The 26,393-nt window shown below is 41.3% G+C and overlaps 1 protein-coding gene across 1 annotated transcript in view; it reads left to right on the top strand.

Moving 5' to 3' along the window:
- Nucleotides 1-26,393, top strand: part of SMC1B (structural maintenance of chromosomes 1B) — a 70,060-nt gene that overhangs the window by 36,425 nt on the left and 7,242 nt on the right. Inside the window, exons 12-20 of the mRNA XM_029954845.1 lie at nucleotides 1,823-1,969; nucleotides 7,360-7,497; nucleotides 7,779-7,895; nucleotides 9,481-9,587; nucleotides 19,328-19,469; nucleotides 20,291-20,436; nucleotides 22,204-22,357; nucleotides 24,213-24,311; nucleotides 26,067-26,223. Coding sequence (XP_029810705.1) covers nucleotides 1,823-1,969; nucleotides 7,360-7,497; nucleotides 7,779-7,895; nucleotides 9,481-9,587; nucleotides 19,328-19,469; nucleotides 20,291-20,436; nucleotides 22,204-22,357; nucleotides 24,213-24,311; nucleotides 26,067-26,223 — 1,207 coding nt within the window. The remainder of the gene's footprint in view (nucleotides 1-1,822; nucleotides 1,970-7,359; nucleotides 7,498-7,778; nucleotides 7,896-9,480; nucleotides 9,588-19,327; nucleotides 19,470-20,290; nucleotides 20,437-22,203; nucleotides 22,358-24,212; nucleotides 24,312-26,066; nucleotides 26,224-26,393) is intronic.

Consider the following 26,393-nt stretch of genomic DNA (forward strand, 5'->3'; position numbering starts at 1 on the left):
GCTTTTTCTCCCAAATGGTTAATTACCTATCCCAATATTATATACTGAATAATTTTTTTGCTTGCTTAATTAGACTCAGTGATTTCTCATGTTCTCTTTTTCAGTGATTTCTCATTATCGATTATTATATTTGGTTCTTTTTCCACCTAGTATAATTTCTTATCTCTAGTTATTATTTGAGGTTACCTTACTGCATATTTATACTTATTATAATCTTTATTATAACTTATAATTTTTTTAGAAAATAAGATATTCATTATAAATCAGTAAAATACTAGCCTTTAAGCCCTGTGAAATCAGCATGTCTGGAACTAAATTAATGTTCTTTCTAAATCTTGATCTCTTGTATTTAATTCTTGGTACCACTATTCTAGCCACATGAAGTTCTGGTTTTTCCCCCAGGATTTCCCTGTAACCTCTATAATCTGCAAGCTTTTCTCATTATACCTCATAAATATTTCTCAAATCCTTTTCCTTTTCTTCATCCTGGCTATTACAGGCCATGTGTGGCCTGCTTAGTATCCCTTTCCCTTTTCCCGTACGAACAGAAGCCTGATCTTCCTGGTGACAGTCTAGGAGGGGCAGCTGCAAGTAAATGGCAGTCGGCAGTAGGCCTGCCAGGAAGTTTCTTAATAGAACTTTTACCTCCCTTCGTGAAGCAGACAGGACCGCTGGAGCTGCAGGGTGCTCCGGGGCTGCCGGATGACTTTGACAATGGTCACGTGAGAGGTACAGGCATACACATCACTAGTGACGCGTGGTGAAAACTGAAAGTAAGCTCTGCGGAGAGCGTCAGAGGAGAGGAGAGGAGCCTGTGCAGGTCTTCACCTTTCATCCACTAGGAATGGAATCTGGTTTGGCCAGGCAGACATAGCCGAGCTAGCAGTGTTTCCAGAGAGGGGCGCGTCCTCCCTATCCCTTTACATGGGTGTGGAGAAGTCCGAGGAGTCAGTGAGGTGTGGACCAGGGAGTGGGCTTCCTGGTCCCGGGGGCTGCCTTCGCTCAGAGCGAGCTGCCTCCTTTATGGTGTAATGATCGGTTTCTTTTCCCCACGAGCGTGATTCGCTGAGGGTTCGTCCGGTTAGTCACTTCTTTGGTGGTCACTCCTGTCCCCAGTATACAATGTCTCAAACACAGTAGCACGCAGAGAATTTGGAAGGAAGGAAGGAATGAGACTCCTCTGTTAGTTGGCTGGTTTTTTTTTTTTTTCAGCTCACATTGCATGGTTTTAGTCTTCCACAATTGGTCCGCTCCTGCTTTCACTAAATAATTAGAAACGTTTGCAAAACGTTGAGAATCATTTGTTGCATAAAGGTTATGATTACAGGACTATAAACTGGAAGCTATTTTATACCTCTGACTCCATTTAAATGTTTTTCTTGGTCCCAGTTTCATTTGCATCTGGGAGAATGTGATATGTTTGGTATCCTAAAGTTGTTAAGGCTGTTTTCATAATATGCCACTGGCATATGATAAGAAATTCTTCAAAATACAGGAATATATAATGTAAACTATTTGATATTAAATTTCCATCTCAATATTGAATATATTTGGAATTAATGTACAACTTATTTTGAAACTTTTTAATTGCTGCTAATTTGTTGCCTAGATTGCTTTGAGCCTTAGCCGAACAGGACTTTGTATTTGTGGCTCATTTATTGGCTGGTGTCCGTCCTTTCATAAGTTGGGTATTTTATTCATAAATTTCATTAAGTGGTTTTTCTCATCTATAAGTTCTCAGCTGTAAGAATTGCCATATTAGGTATAATTTTTATCTTCCTTGTGTACATCTCTCCAGGATAAAATATTTTTAATTTTACAGACAGTAGCTCTTGATGGAACATTATTTTTAAAATCTGGGGTGATCTCTGGAGGGTCAAGTGACTTAAAATCCAAGGCTAGATGCTGGGATGAGAAGGAGATAAAGAGCTTAAGAGACAGAAGAGCCCAGCTGATCCAGGAATTGAAGGTGAGCCCGCTCTAGAGGCTGTGGTGCACTCAGCCGACTTCCCTTCCCTGTCCTTACAGCTCAGTGATACTTGCTAAGCACAGTTTGGTGTACAGCGTGTGGAAATTTTCCCTGTATATGCAAGTATATGTATTATTTTTCTTGCTTGTTTTATGACAACTTTTGCTACAAGTAGCGTTTGCAACAAGCTTTTTCACTTAACATTATATAACACAGACATGTTTTCACCTTCGCATCCAGAGAGCCGCTTATTTTTAACGAATCCTGCTTGGTATTTTGTTGTAAGATTGTGTTTACTTAACCAGTCTCCAGTAATGGACGTGTTTGTTTTTGTTGTTACCGATAATGCATCATTACACATTTTTAAAAAATGTTTTTAAGTTTATTTTTATTTTGAGAGAGAGAGCAAGTGGGGGAAGGGCAGAGAGGAGGGAGACAGAATCCCAAGCAGGCGCCACACTCTTAGCACAGAGCCTGATGCAAGGCTTGAACTCACGAACTAGGAGATCATGACCTGAGCCAAAGTCAAGAGTTGGATGCTTAACTGACTGAGCCCCTAAGTGCCCCTCATTACACATTCTGTAGAGAGAGTGAACAACCAAATACCTAGGCAGACAAGTTCTGTGCCCACACTGCCTGAGTTTGAATCATGGCTCTCCCATGTACTAGCAGCATGACCTTGGGCAAGATCCCTAACCCCTTTGTCTCTTTGTTTCCCTGTAACATGGGGAGAATAAACATGCCTTCCTTTTAGGGTTATCTTAAGGATTAAATCAGATAATCCAGTTAAAATACTTAAAATGGTGTCTGGCATGTGTGAGTACTATATACATGTTTGTTATTATTTCAATATCTTTATTTGGGGGCGCCTGGGTGGCTCAGTTGGTTAAGCATCTGGCTTCGGCTCAGGTCATGATCTCACGGTCCGTGGATTCGAGCCCCGTGTCGGGCTCTGTGCTGACAGCTCAGAGCCGGGAGCCTGCTTCAGATTGTGTCTCCCTCTCTCTCTGACCCTCCCCCTTTCATCCTCTGTCTCTCTCTTTCAAAAATAGATAAACATTAAAATAAATAAAGTATTTCTATTTGTATAAATATATCTCTAAGATGAATTCCTATAAGTGGAATTTACAAGTCTAAGCATACATATATTACTAAATTTCCATCAAAAGAAAACCTGGAGTAGAATGTGTATGTCACTAGATGGCAACAGCAGATATTAGCAGATATTTTAATGTTTGCCAATCTGATTGGTTAAAAAAAGTGTGTAACCTAATTGTTTGAATATGCATTTCTTAAATTATAACTGAGGTTGAGCATTTCCTCATGTATTTATTGGTTCTTTGTAATTTTTGCTATAAAGTGCTTAATTTATTTCCCGTGCACATTTTTCTGTTAGGCTGTTATTTTATTACCTACTTTAAAAATCATTTGCAGGGCACCTGGGTGGCTCAGTTGGTTAAGCATCTAACTCCAGCTCAGGTCATGATCTCAAGACTCATGGGTTTAATAAGCATGAGGATAAAGCCATTGTACTAAGAAGCTAAAAGTCAGATACCATTGTTGAGGAGCTGCACCACCCTAGACTGCTTTGGTGTGAGAAAAACAAACCCACATTTTTTTTTAAAGCTACTGTTAGTTGAGTGACCTACCATTGAAAAAACATGCCCAGAATGTAAAATAGACAGCGGCTGTGGAAAACAGTATGGTGGCTACTGAAAAAATTCAAAACAAAATTACTGTATGATCCAGTAATTCTCCTCTGGGTATATACTCCAAGGAATTTAAAGCAGGGTCTAGAAGAGGTAGTCGCACCCCCATGGTCCTAACAGTAGTATCCACAGCAGACAAAAAGTACAAGCAACCCAAGTGTTCATCTCTGGATGAATGGACAAACAGATGTGTCCTGTACGTACAATGAAATAGCCTTAAAAAGGGAGGAAATTCTAACACATGCCACACAGTGGATGAACCTGAGGACATGATGCTACATGAACTAAGCCAGTCACAAAGAGGCAAATACTGTAGGATTCCACTTATGTGAGGCCCCTAGAGTCGTCAGATTCATAGAGACAGCAAGGAGACCACCAGGTGCGGGGCTGGGGAGCGAGAAGACGGGGAGGTCTGCAGTGGGCATCAAGTTCTTGAGGCGGCAGGAGTTTGAGTCCTACAAGGTGAAAGGACATCTGGGGAAGAGCAGCTGAGACGCCACCCAGCTGCACACTTGAAAACGGAAAACATGGTGAATGCTATGTGGGTTTTACCGCAACTTACACAAAGATTCTGGGGCCTTGTGGGTTTACAAGTGAGTTCCAGTATGATTCTAATCTTCACAAAGCCATTCTGGATCGTAGAAAAAGATGAGAAACTTGCCAGCTTATTTTACAAAGTTAGTATAACTTAAATTTCCAATATTAAAAAGGTAATGCAAAAAATAAAACTGGGAAATGACTTCCCCTGTGAATATAAATGCATAATTCCCAAATAAAACATCATTATAGAGAATTTAGTAATGTAGTGAAAGAAAAATACATCTGACTGAAGAGCAGTTGTTCCCCGGAAAACATGGATGTTTCAATATCAAGTGATCAATCAATATAATCCATTATAACAAATTGAAGGCAGGAGAAACATCATATCATCTTATGTAAAAATTTATTTGGTAAAGTTCAGCAGGTAGCCCTAAGTAAAAGAGTAAATAAATGGTGGAAATGATTTAAATAAATAGTTTTTACTTAAACCTAACAGGTATAATTGCTTAAATGGTGAAACATTAAAACCATGTCAGTTAAAATTAGGAAGTGGACTGAGACATCTCCTATCATCATAATTACATGACGTGGTCTTGGAAGTCGTAGTAGATAGAGTTAGGCACAAGTGAAATTTGTATAAATCTTTGAAAAGGAAAAACCTTTTGCTGATAAGATTATAGTTTTAAAACTACTAGATTTAATAAGCTAATGTGAGGGCTATGTAAATAAACAAAACTGTGTAGTTTTTCTATATATTATCAAAAAACATCAAAAAGTAGAAAAATATTCTCACAATAGGAATAAATATAATGACACAGTAACTGGAGTGCTGGGTGGCTCAAACCTCCCACTCTCCATCTGGGCTCAGGTTGTGATCTCACAGTTCTTGGGTTTGAGTCCTGCATTTGGCTCCATGGACAGCATGGAGCCTACTTAGTCTCTCTCCCTCTCTCTGCCCCTTCCCAACTTGTGCTCTCTCTCTCGCTCTCTCTCAAAATAAAATTAATAAAATTTTTTTCTAAATAAAAATAAAGGCACTGTAACTATTTTTAGAAAAATAAATCTTAATGAAAATCAAAGAGGAAAAGCATATTATATTCTTGGGTTAGAAATCCTCTAATTAATATAAAACTAAATACAACTTTGATTCTTGAGGAGGGGTGCCTGAGTGTCTCAGTTGGTTAAGTGTTCAACGTCAGCTCAGGTCACGATCTCACAAGTTGATGAGTTTGAGCCCCGCATTGGACTCTGCTGACAGCTCAGAGCCTGGAGCCTCCTTCAGATTCTGTGTCTCCCTCTTTCTCTGCCCGTCCCCCACTTGTGGTCTGTCTCTCTCTCTCTCAAAAATAAATAAACATGAAAAAAAATTTTTTATATTATTGACGATTCTTTTTTAAACATAGTCTTTTTTAAAAATTTTTTAAATGTTATTTATTTTAGAGAGAGACAGATAAGCAAGAGAGCTGACAGCCCAAAGCCTGACTTAGGTCTCGAATCCACAAACCAAAAGATTATGACCGGAGCCGAAGTCTGATGCTTAATCAACTGAGGCACCCAGGTGCCTCTTACTGAGGACTTTGTAACTTGATAAAATGACATTCTAATTTTTGCAAATGAAGAATTCCATGAGATTAGTAAATTTATGAAGACCAAGTTCTGTACTTATCAAAGAGTTTTTTCCAAGTTGACATGAAAAAGACATGATAAAACATCTGGGGAAAGGATAAGATTAGACAGTTTGTAGGACGAAGTTGTCCATTGGCTAAAAAACGTGAAAAAATGCACAATATAGAATATAGCAGTCAAGGGAATACAAAGTAAATTCAGATTATTTCATACCTACCCATAAGGCTCAGGAAAATATGTAAATGCTGGAGGAGAAGTAAAGAAACATGTGCTCCCACGTTCTGTATAGAAAGGAGTTGTTTTCCTTTGGGAAAGCAGCGGTGGCAGCTGTTAACACAGAATACCTTTGACCCCTTGATGGCACCCCGAGGGTCTACTGCATGGAACTGAAACCGGGAACACTCAAGGTGTGTGTGCAAGCGTGTCGTTGCAGCGCTGCTGGTAGTGGCAGCAACCCAGCCCATCATGAAGAGAACAGTTAAATAATTTTTGGTACAGTTACTCTCTGGAGTAATAGCAGCCATTGAAAAACTTAATCTGGAGCTTTATCCATTGACTTTGTGAGTAACTGAATGAGAAAAGCAGGAGGCAGACGAGCGTATTCAGTAGGATTGTGAATTTGTAAGAAGAGTCGGTGTGTGTGCCCACATATTCCTGTGAAGACTGGGCATAAAAGTGCCGAAGACCATGCATACACTAGGAAGGTCACCTGACTGAGTAGTAGGGCGAGCGAGGGAGCAGGGGGTGCACTGAAAGCAAGGCCGGTCGCTTATGCCACATATGAGCCGCGTACGAAACACACACCTCCCACCCCTCGCTTTTCACTTCTCTTCCCTGCCAGGAAGTGGCAGTTTCCGAGGGTGCTGCTTGTAGGGTGTCGCCACGCCAAATGGCTGGTGTACTTAGTTGCCAGTCTCTTGTCAGAAGGAAAGATGGGGAGCACCTGGGGGGCTCCATCGGTTAAGCTTCTGACTTTTGACTTCAGCTCAGGTCATGGTCTCACCGTTCGTGAGTTTGAGCCCCACATCAGGCTCAGCCCTGCTGATGTGGACCCTGCTTGGGATTGTCTCTTCTCCTCTCTCCTTGCTCCCCTCTGCCCACTCACGTGTGCACTCACTCTCTCTCAAATAAATAAACTTAAATTTATGTTTTTTGTTTTTGTGTGTTTTTTTTTTTTGAGAGACAGAGACAGTATGAGCAGGGAGGGGCAGAGAGAGAGGGAGACACAGAATCCGAAGCAGGTTCCAGGCTCTGAACTGTCAGCACAGAGCCCGATGCGGGGCTTAAACCCACGAACCATGAGATCATGACCTGAGCCGAAGCCCGATACTTAACCGACTGAGCCACCCAGACTCCCCCTTTGATTTTTTTTTTTTATGTAAACTTAAATAAAAAAAGAAAAGGGAAGATGGGGCATGGGTGTGGTTACACATAAAAATCAGCGAATTATGAGAGCACTGGAAAATGAAAATCTGTTCTCTTGTAAAATGTTCTCGTGTTTCTCTCCTTTGTTAGGACCTAATGAAGACACTTCGCAAGGAAGCTGACCTGAAACAAATACAGACTCTACTACAAGGAACTCATACACGACTCAAATATTCCCAGAGTGAATTGGAAATTATTAAAAAGAAGCAACTTGCTGCTTTGCACCGGGTAATATGGGCTTACATAAAACTTGACGGAGATTAGAACCTGGACAGAGAATTTCAGGAATTACATTTATATAACATGATGTAATTTTTACACTTTACCCCATGATTGAGATTATATTATAGTTTATATTTATGGTTGTTAATCTTGATACACAGTTGTGCCTGCAGTTACCTTATCTCATGGATTCCCTTTTTATTCTAAAAGATACGTATCACAGATTTTTGCTTCACCATCTAAAGCTAAAGTCGCTATTTTAAAAAGAAATTTTCTTTTGTAATTAGGAACAATCTCAGCTACAAAGTGAACTGCTAAACATCGAGTCTCAGTGTACGATGTTGAGTGAAGGCGTCAAAGAACAGCAACGACGGATCAAAGAATTTCAAGAAAGGATAGATAAGGTCATGCATCGTGTGCTTTATCACTGATTGGCGGGTCAGAGACAGTTCTAGACCAGACACTGGGTTTAGGGCTTCTTGTATATACACTAAAGCAGTTTGCTAAGCGCCTGGTTTTATTGGTCCGCCAGATGAGTTTGTGGCTTTGGGGAACCACTGTGGCCCCTCGTAAGAGATCACGACCAGTACATACTCTCCTCTGCTCTCTAGTCTCTCCTTGCCCAGTGTAAAAATGATGGCTTTCTTCTTCTCCCAACTGCCCTTAATGCCAGGAAAGAATGAACTTTTCATTCAGATTACTTTGTAAATTTGCTTGTTCCTTCTAATTATTTCTTGGACATTTATTGTATGTACCAGCCACAGTGCTTACCTCTGGGGCAACCAAGGTTTGGTCATCTAGCCTCTGCTTATAACATGACAGGAACTTTGTGGCTTCGTTCATTCTGCTGTTGATCCTCTCTAATCCTCAGAAACTCAGTAACTTTTGCCCAGTTCTGTCTTGTGTCACAGGATTTGAAACCACACTTATGTTACTCCTTAATTATCTCTTTTCCAGGTTAAGTACCCCTAATATTTTGATCATGTACGTTTACTGTGGATTTAAGACCAATTCTGGCGACCGTCCTCTGGGCCCCTGTTGTTTATCAGTGCCCAGAACAAAGTTTAATGTCAAAATACTGTCTGACCCGTACAGAGTACCATGGGACTCAACATGCGAACTGTAACTCTCCATAGTTTTGATTATCTAGTTATGAAATTATAACTTAACACTGCATGAATCCTGTCACATAATTTATATTTAACTAAAACCTGAAAATCTTTAACATGTCCTACTGTTTAAAACTGGTCTTTCTTGAGGCACCTGGGTGGCTCAGTCGGTTAAGCATCTGGCCTCAGCTCAGGTCATGATCTCACAGTTCATGGGTTTGAGCCCCATGTCAGGCTCCATGGTGGCAGCTAGCTCAGAGCCTGGAGCCTGTCTTCCAATTCTGTATCTCTCACTTTCTGACCCTCCCCTGCTCACACTGTCTCTGTCTCTCTCTCTCTAAAAAATAAATAAAACATTAAAACTTTTTTAAAAAACTGGTCTCTTATCCTATAATTAAATATAAATGCAGGGGTTTAAAGATATTGAGGTTAAATGTTATTTTGTTGGGATTTGGCTCATTCTAGTTTTTCCCGATCTTTCTGAGTCTTAATTCAGTATTCCTGTCCTCATGACTTCTGTTGCCCTATACTCGATAGTATTACTCCTACATACAGAATATTTTATTTATTATAATGTTTTATTATGGTGTAGCAAACGTAAAGGAAATATTTCTGACTTTGTTAAATACTTCATAAAGCCAAGACAGTTAATAAGGCCAATTATGTGCTTTCTTATTTAGTTTTTAGAGTAAGAAATTTGAAAATAGATGGGTGTAGTTTGTGGAGTTGAAGAAAAAATAAATCACTGACTCCTCAGAGTACAATAACACTTTTTGGCCTAGTACAGGAAGTTCTTGGTGAGGAGAATTTAGATTTAAGCATTGTCTATATACTTTCTAAATTTAATTATTAAACCAGTTATTTTGAAATAATTTAAAAGGTTGAAGATGATATTTTTCAACGCTTCTGTGAAGAAATTGGTGTGGAAAATATCCGTGAATTTGAGAAGACACATGTTAAACAGCAACAAGAAATTGATCAAAAAAGGTATTTTTATTAGAAGATGTTAATAAGATACACATATATAAATGTAACTATTATTTCTTAATTTAAGGGAATTGTGCCTGAGCGAATCTTTATTTCAGTTCATCAAGAAATATCTAGTAACATTCATATTCTTATAAAGAGAATTCTTTTATTCAATAACTTTTTAAAGAGAGAAAGCCTAAATATACCAAATAAGAGAATGGGGACATAATCACACAGACATAGTAGTTATTAAAAGAATAATAAGGCAGTAATTTACTTATTTGTCTACAATTATCCGTGCATGTGGATAAAATTTGTAATTTTCAAGAAATAACATATTACCAAGATAGAAAAAAAATCTAAGGAGCCCAATTACCATAAGAAAAGAAAGTTTCCTGCCCACCACACCCGTCCCCAGATTCACCAGGCCCATGTGGCTTCACAAGTGAGTCACCCCAGCCAGCTTGAAGGACATGAGTGACGACAGCATTTAACATTTAAACAGATGTTCAGTATTTAAACTTCTCCCTGGTGTAGAAGAGAAAGAAATATCTTTTTATCAAATGAACATGATAGACTAATATTGATGCAATAATCTAAAATCGTTATGTACATATACAATAAGAAGCTCTAAATCATTCCTACCTCTATAAATAACCAAATAAAATCAGGTTTAAAAGGGAACAAGCAGTGCAACAACAGCAGCAAAATAATCCACCATCATCAAGTGTAGACATCATTCCAAAAATAAAAGTGTGGTTCAGTATCAGGAATTACTGCTATAATTTGCCATAATAATGATCAAAGGGGAAATAATCATACATTCAATTCTAGAAATGAATAAAAAGACACTTGACAAAATTCAACATCCATTCTTGATGTGAAATTCTTAAAATGTTGAGTAGGTATCTGTGATATGAGAAAATATACCTTATGCTAAATCAGCATTATATTTTCACGGAATAACACTAGGAAACGCGAGAAGTATTCCTAGTAAAATTAGAAATGAGAAGAATATTCAGGGTCACCGTTACCTAATGTGCTCTTGGGATTACTAGTCAATAGAGTTAGACAAGAAATATAAATAAGGTATAAACATTGTCAAAGGTGGAAACAAAACTTCTACTATTTGCAGGTTATATATAACCTGAGGAAATATATGTGTATAAATTCCTGGAAAACAAATTAGGAACTGAAATTCCTTGGAAACTGTTATAAACAAAAAAGAATTCAGTAATGTAGCTGAATACAAATATTAATATCAAAATTATAAATTAAAAATTAATACAAAATTATTTTTAAAATTAGTAGTCTTTCTATGTAGAAACTACCAGGGAGACAATGTGTAGGGAGAAAATATCTCAATTATTTTAGAGAGGAAAAAGGTGAAATAATACTTAGGAATAAACTTTTTAAATGTGAAAGTATATAAAGAAACTCTTAGGGCTCTTAGGTGGCTCAGTCAGTCATCGTCTGACACTTGATTTCGGCTCAGGTCATGATCTCCCAATTCGTGGGTTCAAGCCTTGCGTTGGGCTCTTTGCTGGCAGTACAGTGCTTAGGATTTCCTCTCCCCCCCTCTCCCCCCTGTCTCCTCTCTGTCTCTCTCTGCCCTCTCTACCCAGTCAAAAAATAAATAAGCCTTTTTAAAAAAGAAACTTAAAGACAGAGAAGTAATAAACTTGAATAGAAACGAAAAGCATACTAGTCATTTCTTAGGAAGATTCAGTGTTATAAAGAAGTGTTTTAGTCTGTAGTTTCATCTCAGCACATGTATGAACAAGATTGGTTGTGTTTTTTTTTTTAAACTAGGTAAGCTGATTCTACAATCCACATTCAGAATTAGCTAAGAAAAAAATCTGAGAAAAGTAATGGCCTCCCAGATCTTGAAACATGTATAAAGTTGGATCAATTAAAATCTTGAGGGACTTGCTCTCATATAGAGTCCAGATCTATAAGGGAAACTCAAGCAGACATTTCTTTTCAGTAGAAAAAAATACATACTTTTTCAGTAAATCATGTTGGGATACATGTGTTTTCAACTTGGAAAAAACCCTCTTGGATCCCTATCTCATTCTTTAGACTCAGATCAATGCCGAACATTCTAATAAATAAAACAGAGGCGTAAAAATCCTAAAATAAGCCACAAGAGAATTTTTCAAAGTGATGTCACATTAGAGAAGGTCTTTCAGTATGACATAGACACCAGGAGCCATGCGGGAAAGGATGAAATACAGAGGTGTAGAAATAAAGATGTTTTGTGTGACAAAAGCACCTTGAAAAGACAAATGACAATCTGGGGTAGAACATATGTGCACATGTGTGTTTAGAAATCGTGAAGAGGGGTTGCCTCTGAGAAGATGAGAGGATGGGAGAGAGACATTTTACGTTCTATGCATGCTTCTACCTTCTTAATTTTGTACCACATCCACGTACTGTCTATTCAAGGATAATTGTTTTGGAAATATGATAAATTCTAAATTTAAGGGTACAGTAGTGACAATGACAAGGTTGTATTGTAAGTCGAAGAAGAGTTCTTTGCCCAGGGTATAATCATTTTATATTTAAAGGTAATCAGAGTCCTGCAGAAAAAGGAAACACAAAAGCATTTATGATTGCAGATTATTTAAGGTCTAGACTTGACTTATACTCATCTCAATGATTGGTTTATTTTGTATTAGGTACTTCTCTTTTTTTTCCGTTGTATTGAGATAAAATTGACATACATCACTGTATACGAGGTACAGTGTAATGGTTTAACTTACATGCGTTGTAAAATTACTGCAGTAAGTGTAGATAGCATCCATCTCATATAGATACCAAGATCAAATGTAATTTTGTTTTTCCTTACTTTTAAAATTTTTATCTTATTTCCAATATAGTTAACATACAGTGTTATATTAGTTCCAGGTGTGCAGGATAGCGACTCAGCAGCTCCGTGTGTTACACCAGGCTCCTCGAGAGAGAGTGCTTGCTCGTAATCCTCCTCACGTAGTTCTCATGTCCCCCCACCCGCCTCCCCTGTGGGAACCATATATTTGTTCTGTTTTTTGTTTTACTTCTTTTTTTCCCTTTGTTCATTTGTTTTGTTTATTAAATTCCACATATAAGTGAAATCATGTGGTATTTGTCTTTCTCTGACTGGCTTATTTCACTTAGCATAATACTCTCTAGCTCCATCTATGTTGTTGCAAATGGCAAGATGTCATTCTCTTTTATGACTGAGTAATATTCCATTGTATATACACACCACATCTGTATCCATTCCTCTGTTGATGGACACTTAGGCTGCTTCCATAGTTTGGTTGCTGTAAATAATGCTGCTATAAACATAAGGATGCATATATTCTTTTGAATTAGTGTTTTCGATTCTTTGGGTAAATACCCAGTAGTGTGATTACTAGATTACTAGATTGCAGGGTAGTTCTGTTTTTAACTTTTTTAAGAACCTCTATTCTGTTTTCCACAGTGGTTGCACCAGTTTGCATTCCCACTAACAGTGCATGAGGAATGTACTTTTTCTCCACATCCTCACCAGAACCTGTTGTTTCTTGTTGTTTTTTTTTAATTTTAACCGTTGTGACAGGTATGAGGTGATAACTTGCTGTGACTTGTAGGCGTGGTGCATCTTTTCAAGTGTCTGATGGCCATCCAGATGTCTTCTTTGGAGAAATGTCTGTCCATGTCTTCTGTTCATTTTTAAATGGGTTATTTGTCTTTTGGGTGTTGAGTCATGTAAGTTCTTTATGTATTTTAGAATACTACCCTTTATCAGAAATGTCATTTGCAAGTGTCTTATCTCATTCCATAGGTTGCCTTTTAGTTTTGTTAGTTGTTTTCTTTACTATGAAGGAGCTTTTTATTTTGATGTAGTCCCAATAGTTTATTTTTGCTCTTGTTTTCCTTGCCTCAGGAGACAGATCTAGAAAAAAGTTGTTCTAACTAATGTCAGAGACAGTCCTGCCTGTGCTCTATTCTAGGATTGTTATGGTTTCAGATCTCATAGCTAGGTCTTTAACCCATTTTGAGGTTATTTTTGTGTATGGTGAAAGAAAGGGGTCCGGTTTCATTCTTTTGCATATAGCTGTCCAGTTCTCCAGCACCATTGGTTAAAGAGACTGTTCTTTCCCATTGTATAGCCTTGCTCCTTTGTCAAAGAGTAGTTGACCATACTGTGAGTTTATTTCTGGGTTTTCTGCCCTGTTCCTTTGATCTATGTGTCTGTTTATGTGCCTGTCCCATACTGTTTTGATTACTACTTCGTAGTATAATTTGAAATATGGAGTTGTGATATCTGCGGTTTTGCTTTGCTTTTTTAAGAGTGCTTTGGCTGGTCAGGGTCTTTTGTGGATCCAAACAAGTTTTAGGATTGTTCATTCCAGTTCCGTGAAAAATACTGTTGCGTTTTGATAGGAATCACATCAAACATGTAGATGGCTGAGGGCAGTTCTTCCCACCATGAACACGGGATGTCTTTCCATTTCTTTGTGTTGTCTTCAGTGTTGTTTAGTTTTCAGGGTGTAGGTCTTTCACCCCTTTGGTTAATTCCTAGTTTATTCCTAGGCATTTTGTTATTTTCAGTGTAGTTGTAATAGATTGTTTTCTTAATTTCTCTTTCTGCTGTTTCATTATCAGTGTGTAAAAATGCAGTGGATTTCTGTATATTGGTTTTGTATCCTGAGACCTCACTGAATCTATCAGTTCTAGTAGCTATTTCTATATATACTATCATGTCATCTGTAAGTAATAAGTTTTACTTTTTCAGTACCAATTTGGATGCATTTTAGTTTTTTTTTAATTTTTTAAATGTTCATTTATTTATTTTTGAGAGAAAGAGTGTTCAAGCAGAGGAGGGACAGAAGACAGGGAGACACAGAATCAGAAGCAGGATCCAGGCTCTGAGCTGTCAGCAATGGAACCTGATGAGAGACTCCAAAGCCGCAAACAATAAGATCATGACCTGAGCCAAAGTCAGACACTCAACTGACTGAGCTACCCAGGCGCCTCTCTTTTTTTTTCAATTTTTTAAATGTTTATTTATTTTGAGAGAGAGAGCATATGCACACACATCTGAGCAAGTGGGAGAGGGGCACAGAGAGGGAGAGAGAGAATCCCAAGCAGCACAGAGCCCAGTGCAGGGCTTGATCCCACAAACCATGAGATCATGACCTGCGCAAAATAACAAGAGTTGGACGCTTAACTAACTGGGCCACCGAGGCTCCCGGATGCCTTTTATGTCCTTTTCTTGGCTGATTGCTGTAGCTGGAACTTCCAGTATTATATCGAATAAAAGTGTGAGAGCGGACATCCTTGTCTTGTTCCTGACCTTAGGGGAAGAGCTCTCAGTTTATTCCCATTGAGTATAGTGTTAGTTGTGGGGTTTTCATATAATCAAATACAATTTTTAAATATAAAAGTAATATGTACCTCTTAGAGAACATAGAGAAAACTTGTTTAAAAAATCAGTCATGGGGCGCCTGGGGGGCTCAGTCAGTTAAGCCTCCGACTTCGCTCAGGTCAGATCTCACATTCGTGGGTTCGAGCCCCGCGTCGGGCTCTGTGCTGACAGCTCAGAGCATGGAGCCTGCTTCCGGTTCTGTGTCTCCTTCTCTCTCTGCCCCTCCCCCTCTCATGCTCTGTCCTTCTCTGTATCAAAAATAAATAAAACATTAAAAAAAATTTTTTAAATAAAAAGAAAATTAGTCATTATCTCATTGCCCAGAAATAAAAACTATCAATATTTTGGCTCATTAAAAAAATTTTTTTTTCTCTGTAATTCATGGTCCATTCATTTATTCAGCACGTATTTAACACAAGCCTTTCGTGAGCCAGGCACTCTTCTAGGCACTGAGACCACAGCACTGGGCAGAAAAGGTCAAGCCCCTGCCTGTTCTGCCCCCTTTTCATGGCCACGTACATTTTAGGATCAGCTTTTCAATTGCTCTTAAAAGTCTGCTGAGATTTTGACTGGGACTGTGTTGAATCTATACATCAATTTGGGAAGAACTGACATGTTTTAATGGTACTAATGCATGAACATGGTGTCTGGCTCACTAAACGTAGATTTTCCTTAATTTCTCTCATTAATGTTCTTTAGTGTTCAGTGTGCAGGTCTTACTCATTTTTTGTTCAATTTTAAGTACCTTATGTCTTTACGCTATTATAAATAGAACTGGTTTTAATTCTCAGTTTCAAGTAGATTGTTGGTTGGGTAGTAAAATAAGATTGGTTTTTATAAATTGAGCTTGTACCCTACAAGTTTGCTAAACTTCTTAGTTCTAGGAGCTCTTTTATAGATTCCTTAGGATTTTTTACATAAAGGATTGTCTTTCAGTGAACATAATTTTATTTCTTCTTTTCCAATTAATGTGCCTTTTATTTCTCAGTCTTGCCTTAGGGCACTAGCTCGAGCCTCCAGTACGAAGCTGAGTAAGAGAAAGCGCTGGGAGCAGACACCCTCCCTCTTCCCAGTCCTGGGGGCGGTGCGCTCATCTTGCAGTTAGATGTGGTTTTAACTTCACGGTGCCCTCTAGCAGATTGATAGTGCCTTAGTTGGCGGAAATTTTTCACCATGAATGGATACATTTTCTGCCATCTTTTGAGATGATTACATGGTCGGGGTGTTGTTTATTATTGGTAATATTATTGGTAAATTATACTGATTGGTAAATATTATTGGTAATATTATTGGTAAATTATACTGATTGATTTTAGAATGTTACACCAACTTGACATACCTAGGATAAACCCCACTCAGTCATACTGTATTATCCTTTTCAAATATTTTTGGATCTGATTTGCTAAAATTTTGTTAAAGATTTTTGCATCTACATTTATGAGTGTATTGGTATATATATTTTTTTCTTGGAATATCTTTGTCATGTTTTTGTATCAGGGTAATAGCTAATGGCAGACCCATAACATGAATCAAGTGTTGTTCTCTTGTTTTTTCTGGAAGGGTTTTTGCAGAATTAGGTTATTTCTCTCCTAAAAGTTTGGTGAAATTTGCCCATGAAGCCATGGGGCCACCCACTTTCTTTATGGGAGGTTTTTAGTTACAAATTCAGTTTTCTTTAGATATAGGGCAAGTCAGGGTATATTTTTTTCTTGAATGGGGTCTATTTTTTAAAATATAATTTATTGTCAAATTGGTTTCCATACAACACCCAGTGCTCATCCCAACAAGTGCCCTCCTCAATGCCCATCACCCACTTTCCCCTCTCCCCCATTCCCCCATCAACCCTCAGTTTGTTCTCAGTATTTAAGAGTCTCTTATGGTTTGCCTCCCTCCCTTTCTGTAACATTTTTCCCCCTTCCCCTCCCCCATGGTCATCTGTTAAGTTTCTCAAATTCCACATATGAGTGAAAACATATGGTATCTGTCTTTCTCTGACTTATTTCACTCAGCATAATACCCTCCAGTTCCATCCATGTTGCTGCAAATGGCCAGATTTCATTCTTTCTCATTGCTGAGTAGTATTGAATGGGTTTTAGTAGTTTGTTTCTTTATTTATGTGTTTCATCCAAGTTGTCAAATTTATTAACATAAAGCTATTAATCCTTTTTAACATCTATAGGATCTGTACTGATGTCGTCTCTGTCATTTCTGATATTGGTGATTTATCTTCTTTCTTTCCTTCTTGATGCCTAGTGGAGGGGCAGTAATTTTACTGATCCTTCCTGAGAACAGCTCTTGGCTTCATTGATTTTCTCTGTGGTTTGTCTATATTGTTGATTTCTCTTCTCACCTTTATTATTTTCTTCCTTCTGCTTACTTTGGGATATAAGCATTATTTTCTCATATAAGCATTTTGAACTGTATCTTTCCTTGTAAGTATTGCTTATGCTGCATCCCACTACTTCTGGTATGTTGTGTTTTCATTCTCATCCCATTCAAAATATTTTCTAACGTCCCTTGTGATTTCTTTCAATGACCCTTCTGGGGTTCCGAAGTGTCCTATTTAATAGACACCTGCTGGTGGACGGACTATTTTTGGGTGGCAGTTAAATACAGTCACTGGAGTCCTTTCTGTGACTTACTGGTCCTCTGCCTGGTTGTTCAGCAAACACTGAGAGGGGTGTTGAAATTTCCAGGTGTACTTTTGGATCTGTCAGTTTCTTCTTCCAGTTCTGTGAGTTTACTTCATGTGATTAGGTCTATACATTTTTGAGATCATTATGTCTTTTGGCTGAATTAATCCCTTTATCCTTATAAATATTCTTTTTTCTGAAGTCTGCTTGAACTGCAATAGATTGCCTTTCTAAAGAATTATGTCTACTATTGTTTATTGAATTTCCATAAATATCCAACTGGAATTCTGATTGAGATTGCATTGGATTTATATATTTGGGGAGAACATCTTTAAAATATCAAGTTCTCTCATCTAAGAACATAATATGTCTCTTCATTTATTCCAATCATCTAAAGATTAGAATTTTATTATATTTCTATCATATAAGTTTGCTAAAACCTCTTATTACTTCCAGTAGCTTATCTGTTATGTGCCCTGGGATGCCTCTGACGTCCAGCTGAAAACGTGGAGTAAGCAGTTGAATGTACAGGCTAGGAGTCCATGGGAGAGGTCCCCAGCTGGAGGTGTGCGGATGGCACTCACAGCCACGTGCCTGGCTAAGTCCACCAGGAGCTGTTAAGGGGCAGCCAGTAAGGGGAAAGGAAAGCTGGAGCAGCGTGGGGTTCCAGGGCCCAGTGAGGAAGGTTTCACTCACATGTGGTGTGCGTGTCTGCCGCCCGTAGCAGAAATATATCCTGAAGGGGTTTGTTCTAAACCACACCGCAGGCGCTCTCGTCAGCGGCTACGAGCCGAGATCCCGAGATCGGAGTGTGTCACACCTCGGCTCCACCACTTCCTAGTTGGGTCACCTTGGGCAAGAAGCCTGGCTCCGCCTTGGTCTGCTCGTCCTCACTGTGAACAGGGATGTAGTATCACCCACCGCAGAGAGTCGTAGGACTTGAGTGAGCTAATTCCTAACAGCGGCTGGCACGCGGTAACCTCTCATGGACTAGCTCTCTGTTCTTCCCATCACTGTTCTTGTGGCCTGTGTGTCCGCAGTATCTACCACAGGTCTGATAACAGTGCTGGAAAATGCTTCTAGATTGAGTGATGCTGGTAGCAGGGTGTGTGAGGGAGAAGATGGAAGAATGGGCTACAGTCGGTCTTGGAATTCTCTGCAGGAGTCTGTGAAGCTGGCAGCGTAGGAAGGTGCTTCAGGAAGGAACATGTTCTTTAGTTCCCAGGTTTGGAGTTTGTGGATGACGAGCCGATTGGAAAGACTGACTAAATAAACAAGAATAAACATATAAATTGTAACATAAAGAGGAGGGGAGGGAGTCTACAGATAAAAGATTGAAGCAACATGTATCATATGCAGTGAATGTATGGATTCTGATTAAAACCAGGTGTTTTTTTTTTTAATGAGACTCAGGAATCTGGCAGTGATAGCCATTTAATATTAAGGAATTGTCCTCATTTCTGTCTATAGTAGTCTATGGTTTTGTTCTAATGATTGCTTCACTTTCAGAGGCACATACTAAAATATTTACAGCTGACAGTGTATGATGTCTGAAATGTGCTTCAGATGACCCCGTGCTGGAGGGCAGCGACCAGTAAAGCTCTAGATGAAACAGGATTCACTACAGTATTCCTTCTACTTTTGTAGTTTTTAAGAACTTTTCCATAATAACAATTAAAGAATTAAAGGCTCTTCGCCACCTTTAACACTTGACTCTATTTTCCTAGATTAGAATTTGAGAAACAAAAAACACGGCTTAATATTCAACTCGAATACAGTCGCAATCAGCTGAAGAAGAAGCTGCATAAGATCAGAATGCTAGAAGAAACCCTCCAGAAAGGCAGACAAGATACTGACAGCCTAAAGAAGGTAACTAATAATCAGTGGCTGAAGCGCCTTGCCATTGAAATTATTTCTTTCATTGAGTAAACACTGTTGGACTTCGGAGCTCGAACCCCCCTGTGAAATCATGCCCTGAGCTGAAGTCGGACGCTTACCCGACGGAGCCGCCAGGCGCCCCATCACTGTCAAACTTCCGAAGTGTTCTCGTAGTGACAGGAAGGGTGGGGGCAGGTTTGAGAAATACTGGAAGGAAAATCCTCAATTTCACAAATTACTAGATGTTGAAGTGGGAGAGGCAGAGGGGTGGCAGTGCCACTGAGTCTCTGGAGTTCTCATTTGGGTGACTGGTGGGTAGAGGGGCAAGTTAAAGAGAGAAAATCCTGGACCCACAGAGCTTGAGTGCTTGTGTGACATCTGGATAGCAGTCTCGCAGGTAACGAGCACGTGGATAACAGGAGAAGTCTGGGCTGGTTGATGGGAGTAAACTGAAACCACATATGAATGGTTGAGACCCCCACCCCGGGCAGAGCGGGGAGCTTGGGAAGGAGCGGGTGAGGGCAGTTGTCAAAAAGGTAAAGTCTGGGGGGGTGTCTGCTCAATTGCCAATTAAGGGGTCATAGCAGCAACATTTTCGCTGGACAATGGGAACAGAGTCAGGGTAGCAGGCTGAGGAATGAGTCCCAAGGGCAGGACAAAGGCAGGTAGGAGAAGAGTGGGTCACGTTGTGGAACAGAAGCTCAGGCAGCGCACAGAATCACTGCTCTGCTTTGCTGACGACGGCAGGATAATCGGTTGACCTTATTAATGTAAAAGATGGCCAAGTTCACAATGCGAATCACCTCATTCAGGCTGAAGAAAAGTGTCTGCAAATTGTGGATGAACTCATGGCGAAGGGGCAGCAACTTAAGGACATATTTGTCACTCAGAATGCCGACACCGAGAAAGCCCAAGCTCAGCTTGAAGAGGAGCGGAAGAAAGCTTTGGCTGCCGACAGGTAATCAAGAAGTTTATCAGTTTAAAGAACCACAAGCAGAATTTTAAAGACATTTGCTACCAACTGGAAATTTGTTACAGGCAGTTTTGTTATTTGAATACGTGTCCCACTTCGCACTTTTCAAACATTCTCATTTAGGGGAAAACCAAAAGAGGTGGGCAGCTGTTTGGAATGAATGGTTCGTTTTGGCAGATGAAGGCGGGGACCTGCGGGAAGAGGCCCTCCCCCTGCGTCCCCGGTGCTGTCGGACAGGGGCTTCCTGCAGCCCGGCCCGGCTCTCCTGGTGCAGTAAATCGTCACGGGGGTCCCGACGGCGCCCGCCTCCCCGACCGTTGTCGGGGTTCCGTGGGGCCTGTGCGTAGACACATACACACACCTGCACATGATGAGCGTACGTCTGTGTCGTGACGGGGACGGGGACGTTGGAGTCGGGTGGCTGGCTGCGCCCCCGTGACCTCTGCTTTGCTGCGTGGTTGACGCAGCCGTGAATGAGGAGATGAAATGTGCTCTGGTTTTGCTCCACTGCCAGCATCTCGCAGTTTTGCTCCCGGTCCACAGCCCTTCAGCTTCTCAGGACAGCGCCAGAGAGTCTCGGTCCAAGGCTTTTGAGTAGAGTTAAAGCTCACTTACTCTGGAGTTGTTTTCACTGTTGTGTTTAGTTTAAACAGAAACACATCTGTGTTCATCATCATATTCTTGAAAACCACATAATTCTTGATTTATTTTTTGGTCCTGTTGCCAGGTCCTCTTTAAAATCCCACATTGTTTTAGCTGGTAAACCCCCCGAACCTTCATTTAAGATAGAAGGCATTACAGTAACAGAGGCTGTAATAAATAAAACCATTCCAACCATTAGGTACGTCGTGACTTACTTGGTCAGACCTTTCTCTTGTTAAAAGATTGTTTCTCGGCGTTTAGAGCATGGTGACCAGAGTTAAGTCTAGTGTATTGTACACTTGAAATTTACTAGGGGGATAATGCCTGCGTGGCAGAGTGGGTTGAATGTGTGACTTCGGTTCAAATCATGACCTCACGGTTTCTGGGTTTGAGTCCCTATGTCTGGCTCTGTGCTGACAGCTCAGAGACTGGGGCCTGCTTCAGATTCTATGTCTCCCTCTTTCTCTCCCCCACCCCTGTCGTCTCAATCGCTCGCTCTCGCTCTCTCAAAAATAAAAAAACTATTTTAAAAATTAAAAAAAAAAAAAAAAGATTGTTTCTCTTTGGGCACCTGGCTGGCTCAGTCATTTGAGCGTCCGGCTTTAGCTCAGGTCATGATCTCACAGTTCATGGGTTCGAGCCCCGTCTCAGACTCTGTGCTGACAGCTAGCTCAGAGTCTGTCTTCAGATCCTGTTCTCCCTCTCTCTCTGACCCTCTCCTGCTCGTGCTGTCTCTCTCTGTCTCTCAAAAATAAAAAAAACATTAAAGATTATTTCCTTGGTTTGAGGTTCTAAAGTATAGAGCTTATATTGAGGGAGAAATACAGCTTGAAAAATTATACAGATTTTAAAACAAAGCTAGCCTGATTCAAGTAATTATGTTTATTATTTGAAAATGCTCACTTGGATAAACTCATTACATTCATGGCCTTTCCCAGGAGTGTTAAGTTTACGGGACAAGCCTCCGTGAGGTGACTCTAGAACTTCCAGCACTCCTCGGAAGAAGCCATCGTTTTCCCCTGCAGGTTTATGTGTAACACCTCAGTTTTTCTTCTTGGTACTTTATGAGTGAGTAAGATGGAATCACTTTTCATATCTGTGTATTTGCAGGGAAGTGGGAAAATGGCAAAAAGAAGTTGTAAGCCTTCAAACTTCTTTGGAACAGAAACGGCTAGAGAAACATAATATGCTGCTTGACTGCAAAGTTCAAGACATCGAGATCATTCTTTTGTCGGGCTCGCTGGACGACATCATTGAAGTGGAGGTAATCTGCCGCATGACTGTAACATGCACGCAGTCGTGTGGAAGTTAACGTGGTGCCCGGGGACTGCCTAGTGAAGTCCCTGCTCTGCAGATGCGTCCTCTGGTCCAGAGCCCCATTATGTGCGGAGAAGACTCTCCTGGGAGGGAAAAGGGCGTCTTGTGCCGTTCTCTTCTGCCTCTCGCTAATCCGTTTCCGTTTAGCCCCTCCAGGATGGGCCAGAGTTTCCTTCCTACACATTAGACACCCGAGAGGAATCAGAGCTGCTGGACTTGGCGACCTTTGGGGGCGGTGTTAGGAAGGCTGCTGCCGTGGGCTTCAGACAGTGTCTTCCTGTCAGCTCGTCCACAGGATGGCGACAGTAACTGTCCTGCCTTTCAGGTCATTCGTCTCTGAGCTCTTGCTTCCCTGGGGTCTCCCTTCCGCACCCCCCCCCACCCCGCTCTGCCCACAGTCAGACATCTGCTCCGTTCCATCCTTCCTTCACCCCAGAGGTGCCCTTAGTCCTTGCTACTTCTCATAACCTTGTTCTCAAAGTCCTTTGTCTTTTCTCTCTTTTTTAGCAGAGATCACGTTCCAGACCGGCCTTTCCTGGCCACAAATGACATAAACCCAATTCAGAAGGTTTTAAAGGGGGTAAAGAAACAGGCCTGGAATGGAGGTGATCTCATGCCTGACTCAGCCAAGAACTCTTCTCTGGCTCAGTATATATTGGCTCTCTCTTCCCAAATCGGCCTTCCGCACAGGGCTGCAGCTGTAACCACTCCCCCCGACCAGTAGGGAAAGCGCGCTGTCCCTGGCTCTGCTAGGGACATCCTGGGGGGAACTCTGGCTCCTGGGCATGGGTCCGCTCCCGTAGGTGCGGAAGGAGAAGGGAGGAGGCTGTTAATAGCAGAAGTAGATGGGAGCAGGAAAACAATGGCCATTAGACTGGAGAAAGAAAACAGTCTGGGGTTTTTTTTAACTTATTTTTTAGAGAGAACGCTCGACCCTGGGAATGGGGCAGAGGGAGAGAGAGAATGTTAACCAGGAGCCTGACATGAAACTTAATCTCATGACCCTGGGATCATGACCTGAGCCAAAATCAAGAGTCCAATGCTCAACTGACCGAGCCACACAGGAGCCCCTGCATTTACTTTTTAAAGCATGGTGCTTCTTAAGAGTAAAGTGTTCAGGAGAATAAAAAGGTCCCAACCATGTGCTGGGAAGACTCTGCTTGGGGAATGTGATCGTTCTTCTCCATTAGAAGATGGCCTGTCACAAAGGAAGGATGACATTTGTTTTTTCTGGTCCCCACGGGGATACAGGGTTAGGAAGGAGAGGCCCCAGAAACAGCTCTCTTCTCCTAGGGGACACTTTTCTACGAGAAAGGTGAAGGGCCCTGGAATTTTGTAACCACGTCTGGTAGTGACCACGTAATGGGGATGCACTACAAGATCTTCTATAAAGGCTGAGATAGAAAAGGCACGAGGTAGAAATTGTCTCTCTCCACAGGGCTGAACAAGGAACTCTGGGTAGAAATAATTACAATAGTTGTTTTAGGAGTAGTTGTCTTTGAAGCGTAGAGATTGAACCTGAGATTCCCTTCCACTGGGGGTGTTCAAACAGAGGGTATGTGACCTAGGCCTCCAGGGTTCTCGTAGGGGAAGACTCTTCTGTGGAGAGAGAGACTGCGCTAGGGCACTAGGCCCAGAATCCTCTGTGCACACGGACTATCTGGGGCTCTTGCTGCCAGGTCATCACGGCCTTGTCGGCCGCGTAAGGATTTTAACTTTGAACTTGAGTGAGGTGGCCTGGCCCAGATGGATGAGTAGAGATCATTTCATGTAACTCAGAAAGGCCTTCATCTGTCTTTCAGTTGGGAACTGAAGCAGAAAGTACCCAGGCAGCAGTCGACATCTATGAAAAAGAAGAAGCCATTGAGGTAGACTACAGCTCTCTAAGAGACGATTTGAAGGTAATCAAGAGATTTCTGTTAGGGCTAATTCATGGTGATATTGAATATTTAAATATACAGAATAATTTTTAGACCATAGGTTTATGGAAAAAGTAGATTTCCTAATGGTTTTTGAAGAAGTGGTATAGATAACTTTTTAAAAATGTTTATATCGGCATTTCTCACTGTGTGTTCATAGAACATTATTATCATGGAAATCCTTCCCAAATGAAATCTTCTGTGGTCAGCCAGTTTTTCGAAGGGCTATCTCCTTGGAGGTTGGCAATGATCTTTAGTCTCTGAGAAGCCCTGTGGTAGACCAAAGTAGCCACCGAGCTCCAGGATCCTGGATGTGGCCTGTCACAGTCCCGGTGTGGCCCTCACTGTAGGGGACACATCCCTCACAACTGCAGAGCACAGACCTGGGATCCGGTTTCAAGGTCTCTTTAATTTAGCAGCTTTGGCTGTTTCTCCATCATCCCCAGAAGTCATGCTTTGGTTTTGACTCCCTCCTGAGGTCGGTCCTCTTGCTGAGGGCACAAGTGGCCCGTCTTAACGTTTCAGCCACACAGCCACAGCCTTCAGGGAAGAGACAGGCAGCCTCTGTGGTGGTGTGTTCTTCAGAGTGAAGAAGGGCTTTTCTGACCGAGCTCCAGGAGCTGTGCTGGCCTCACAGTGGCCCCAGTCGGTGACTAAGCACTGTCGGGGGTGGGATCAGCTTAGCCTCAGATCCAGCAGGGCCTCCGCCGCCCCCGCCAGCTGCAGGAGACCCATGAGCCAGAAATGCTCCAACGCGGGCTCTGTGAGAAGGAGGGCGTGGAGGGTAGATGCCAAGTAGCAAATCCACATCCTGTACTTTCACATGTTCTTAACAGGTGTTGTGAGACCTGTTGGGCTCTTGGGTTGTATTTCTGCTACGTTTTGGCAATCACAGAAAAGTTTTTGTCTTTTCTCTAGTCTATTTAGTGCTTTCATTTTTAGAAAATCCTTACCCAGCTTATTATGAGGTAAATATTTATAAATATTGTTCCTGTTCATGTTTTGTTTTCATTACCTATTTAATTCATCTGAAATTTATTTTGGTAGATGAAGTAAGAATCTGTTTTTAAAAAGTTACCTAAGTTAGCCAGTTTACCCAACATTTTTCAAATAATTGTCTTCTCAATGCCTTAAAACGTCACCTTTATCCTATGGCAGTGAACCACCCTGGGAGGGCAAGAAGGCTTTCCTGGAAGGTCATGCCAAACCCCTTCCTCCCTTCCCTCCTCACTCAAGGTCTGTTCATCCTGGTGGTTTCAGGTTAAGTGTCTCCCCCTCCAGACAGGTTGGACGCCATCTCCCTGCCCCGCAGCACCCCTACTTGCCATTAGAGGGTTTCCACACGGCTGTCAGTTCCAGCCTGTTGTCTGACTTCCTGGGAGTGCTCTAAGGGCAAGGAGAGGACACTCTTCATCACTGAATCCTCCAGGTCTAATACATAAGTAAACGAAAAGTATTTTTTAATGAATAAGAAAATGAAGGTGATCTATGAATTGTTGCTCTTTGCCCGGGTTAGGAAGTGTGGAGGCGAAGCATGCTCCAAGAGAGCAGTATCTAGAACACGGGAGCCAGGCAGGGCCCGGCCCAGCTGTGGTTCAGACTCAGGGCTGCAAGGGAGGGAAGGGGTAGCTGTGGAGAAGGGAGGCAGGGACCCGGTTCTGAAGGGCCCTGTGCCTAACTACTCAGCAGTTAGGATCTGAAGGCAAGCTGGTCATCGGTGTTCTTTGCCAATAATAGGCTCTGCAATCCGATAAAGAAGTGGAGGCCCACCTCGAACTCCTGCTGCAACAGGTAGCGTCCCAGGAGGACATCCTGCTGAAGACGGTGGCCCCAAACCTGAGAGCCCTCGAGAACCTCAAGATCGTCAGGGACAAGTTCCAGGAGTCCACAGACGGTGAGGCCGACTGTGCGTGGCGGCGCGGCTGTACTCCTGGGGGCCGCGGGCTCTGCATCGTTATTTTTAACCTGGATCTTCCTCTGTGGTCCCATATTCATCTGCACGTTTAGTACTGAGTCACTGGTTGCTGCCTTTGTAAGAGGTGTTCTTTAATTTAAAAACAAGTG

This window comes from Suricata suricatta, chromosome 10 (assembly GCF_006229205.1).
Source record: "Suricata suricatta isolate VVHF042 chromosome 10, meerkat_22Aug2017_6uvM2_HiC, whole genome shotgun sequence".
In the NCBI taxonomy this organism is placed as follows: domain Eukaryota; kingdom Metazoa; phylum Chordata; class Mammalia; order Carnivora; family Herpestidae; genus Suricata; species Suricata suricatta.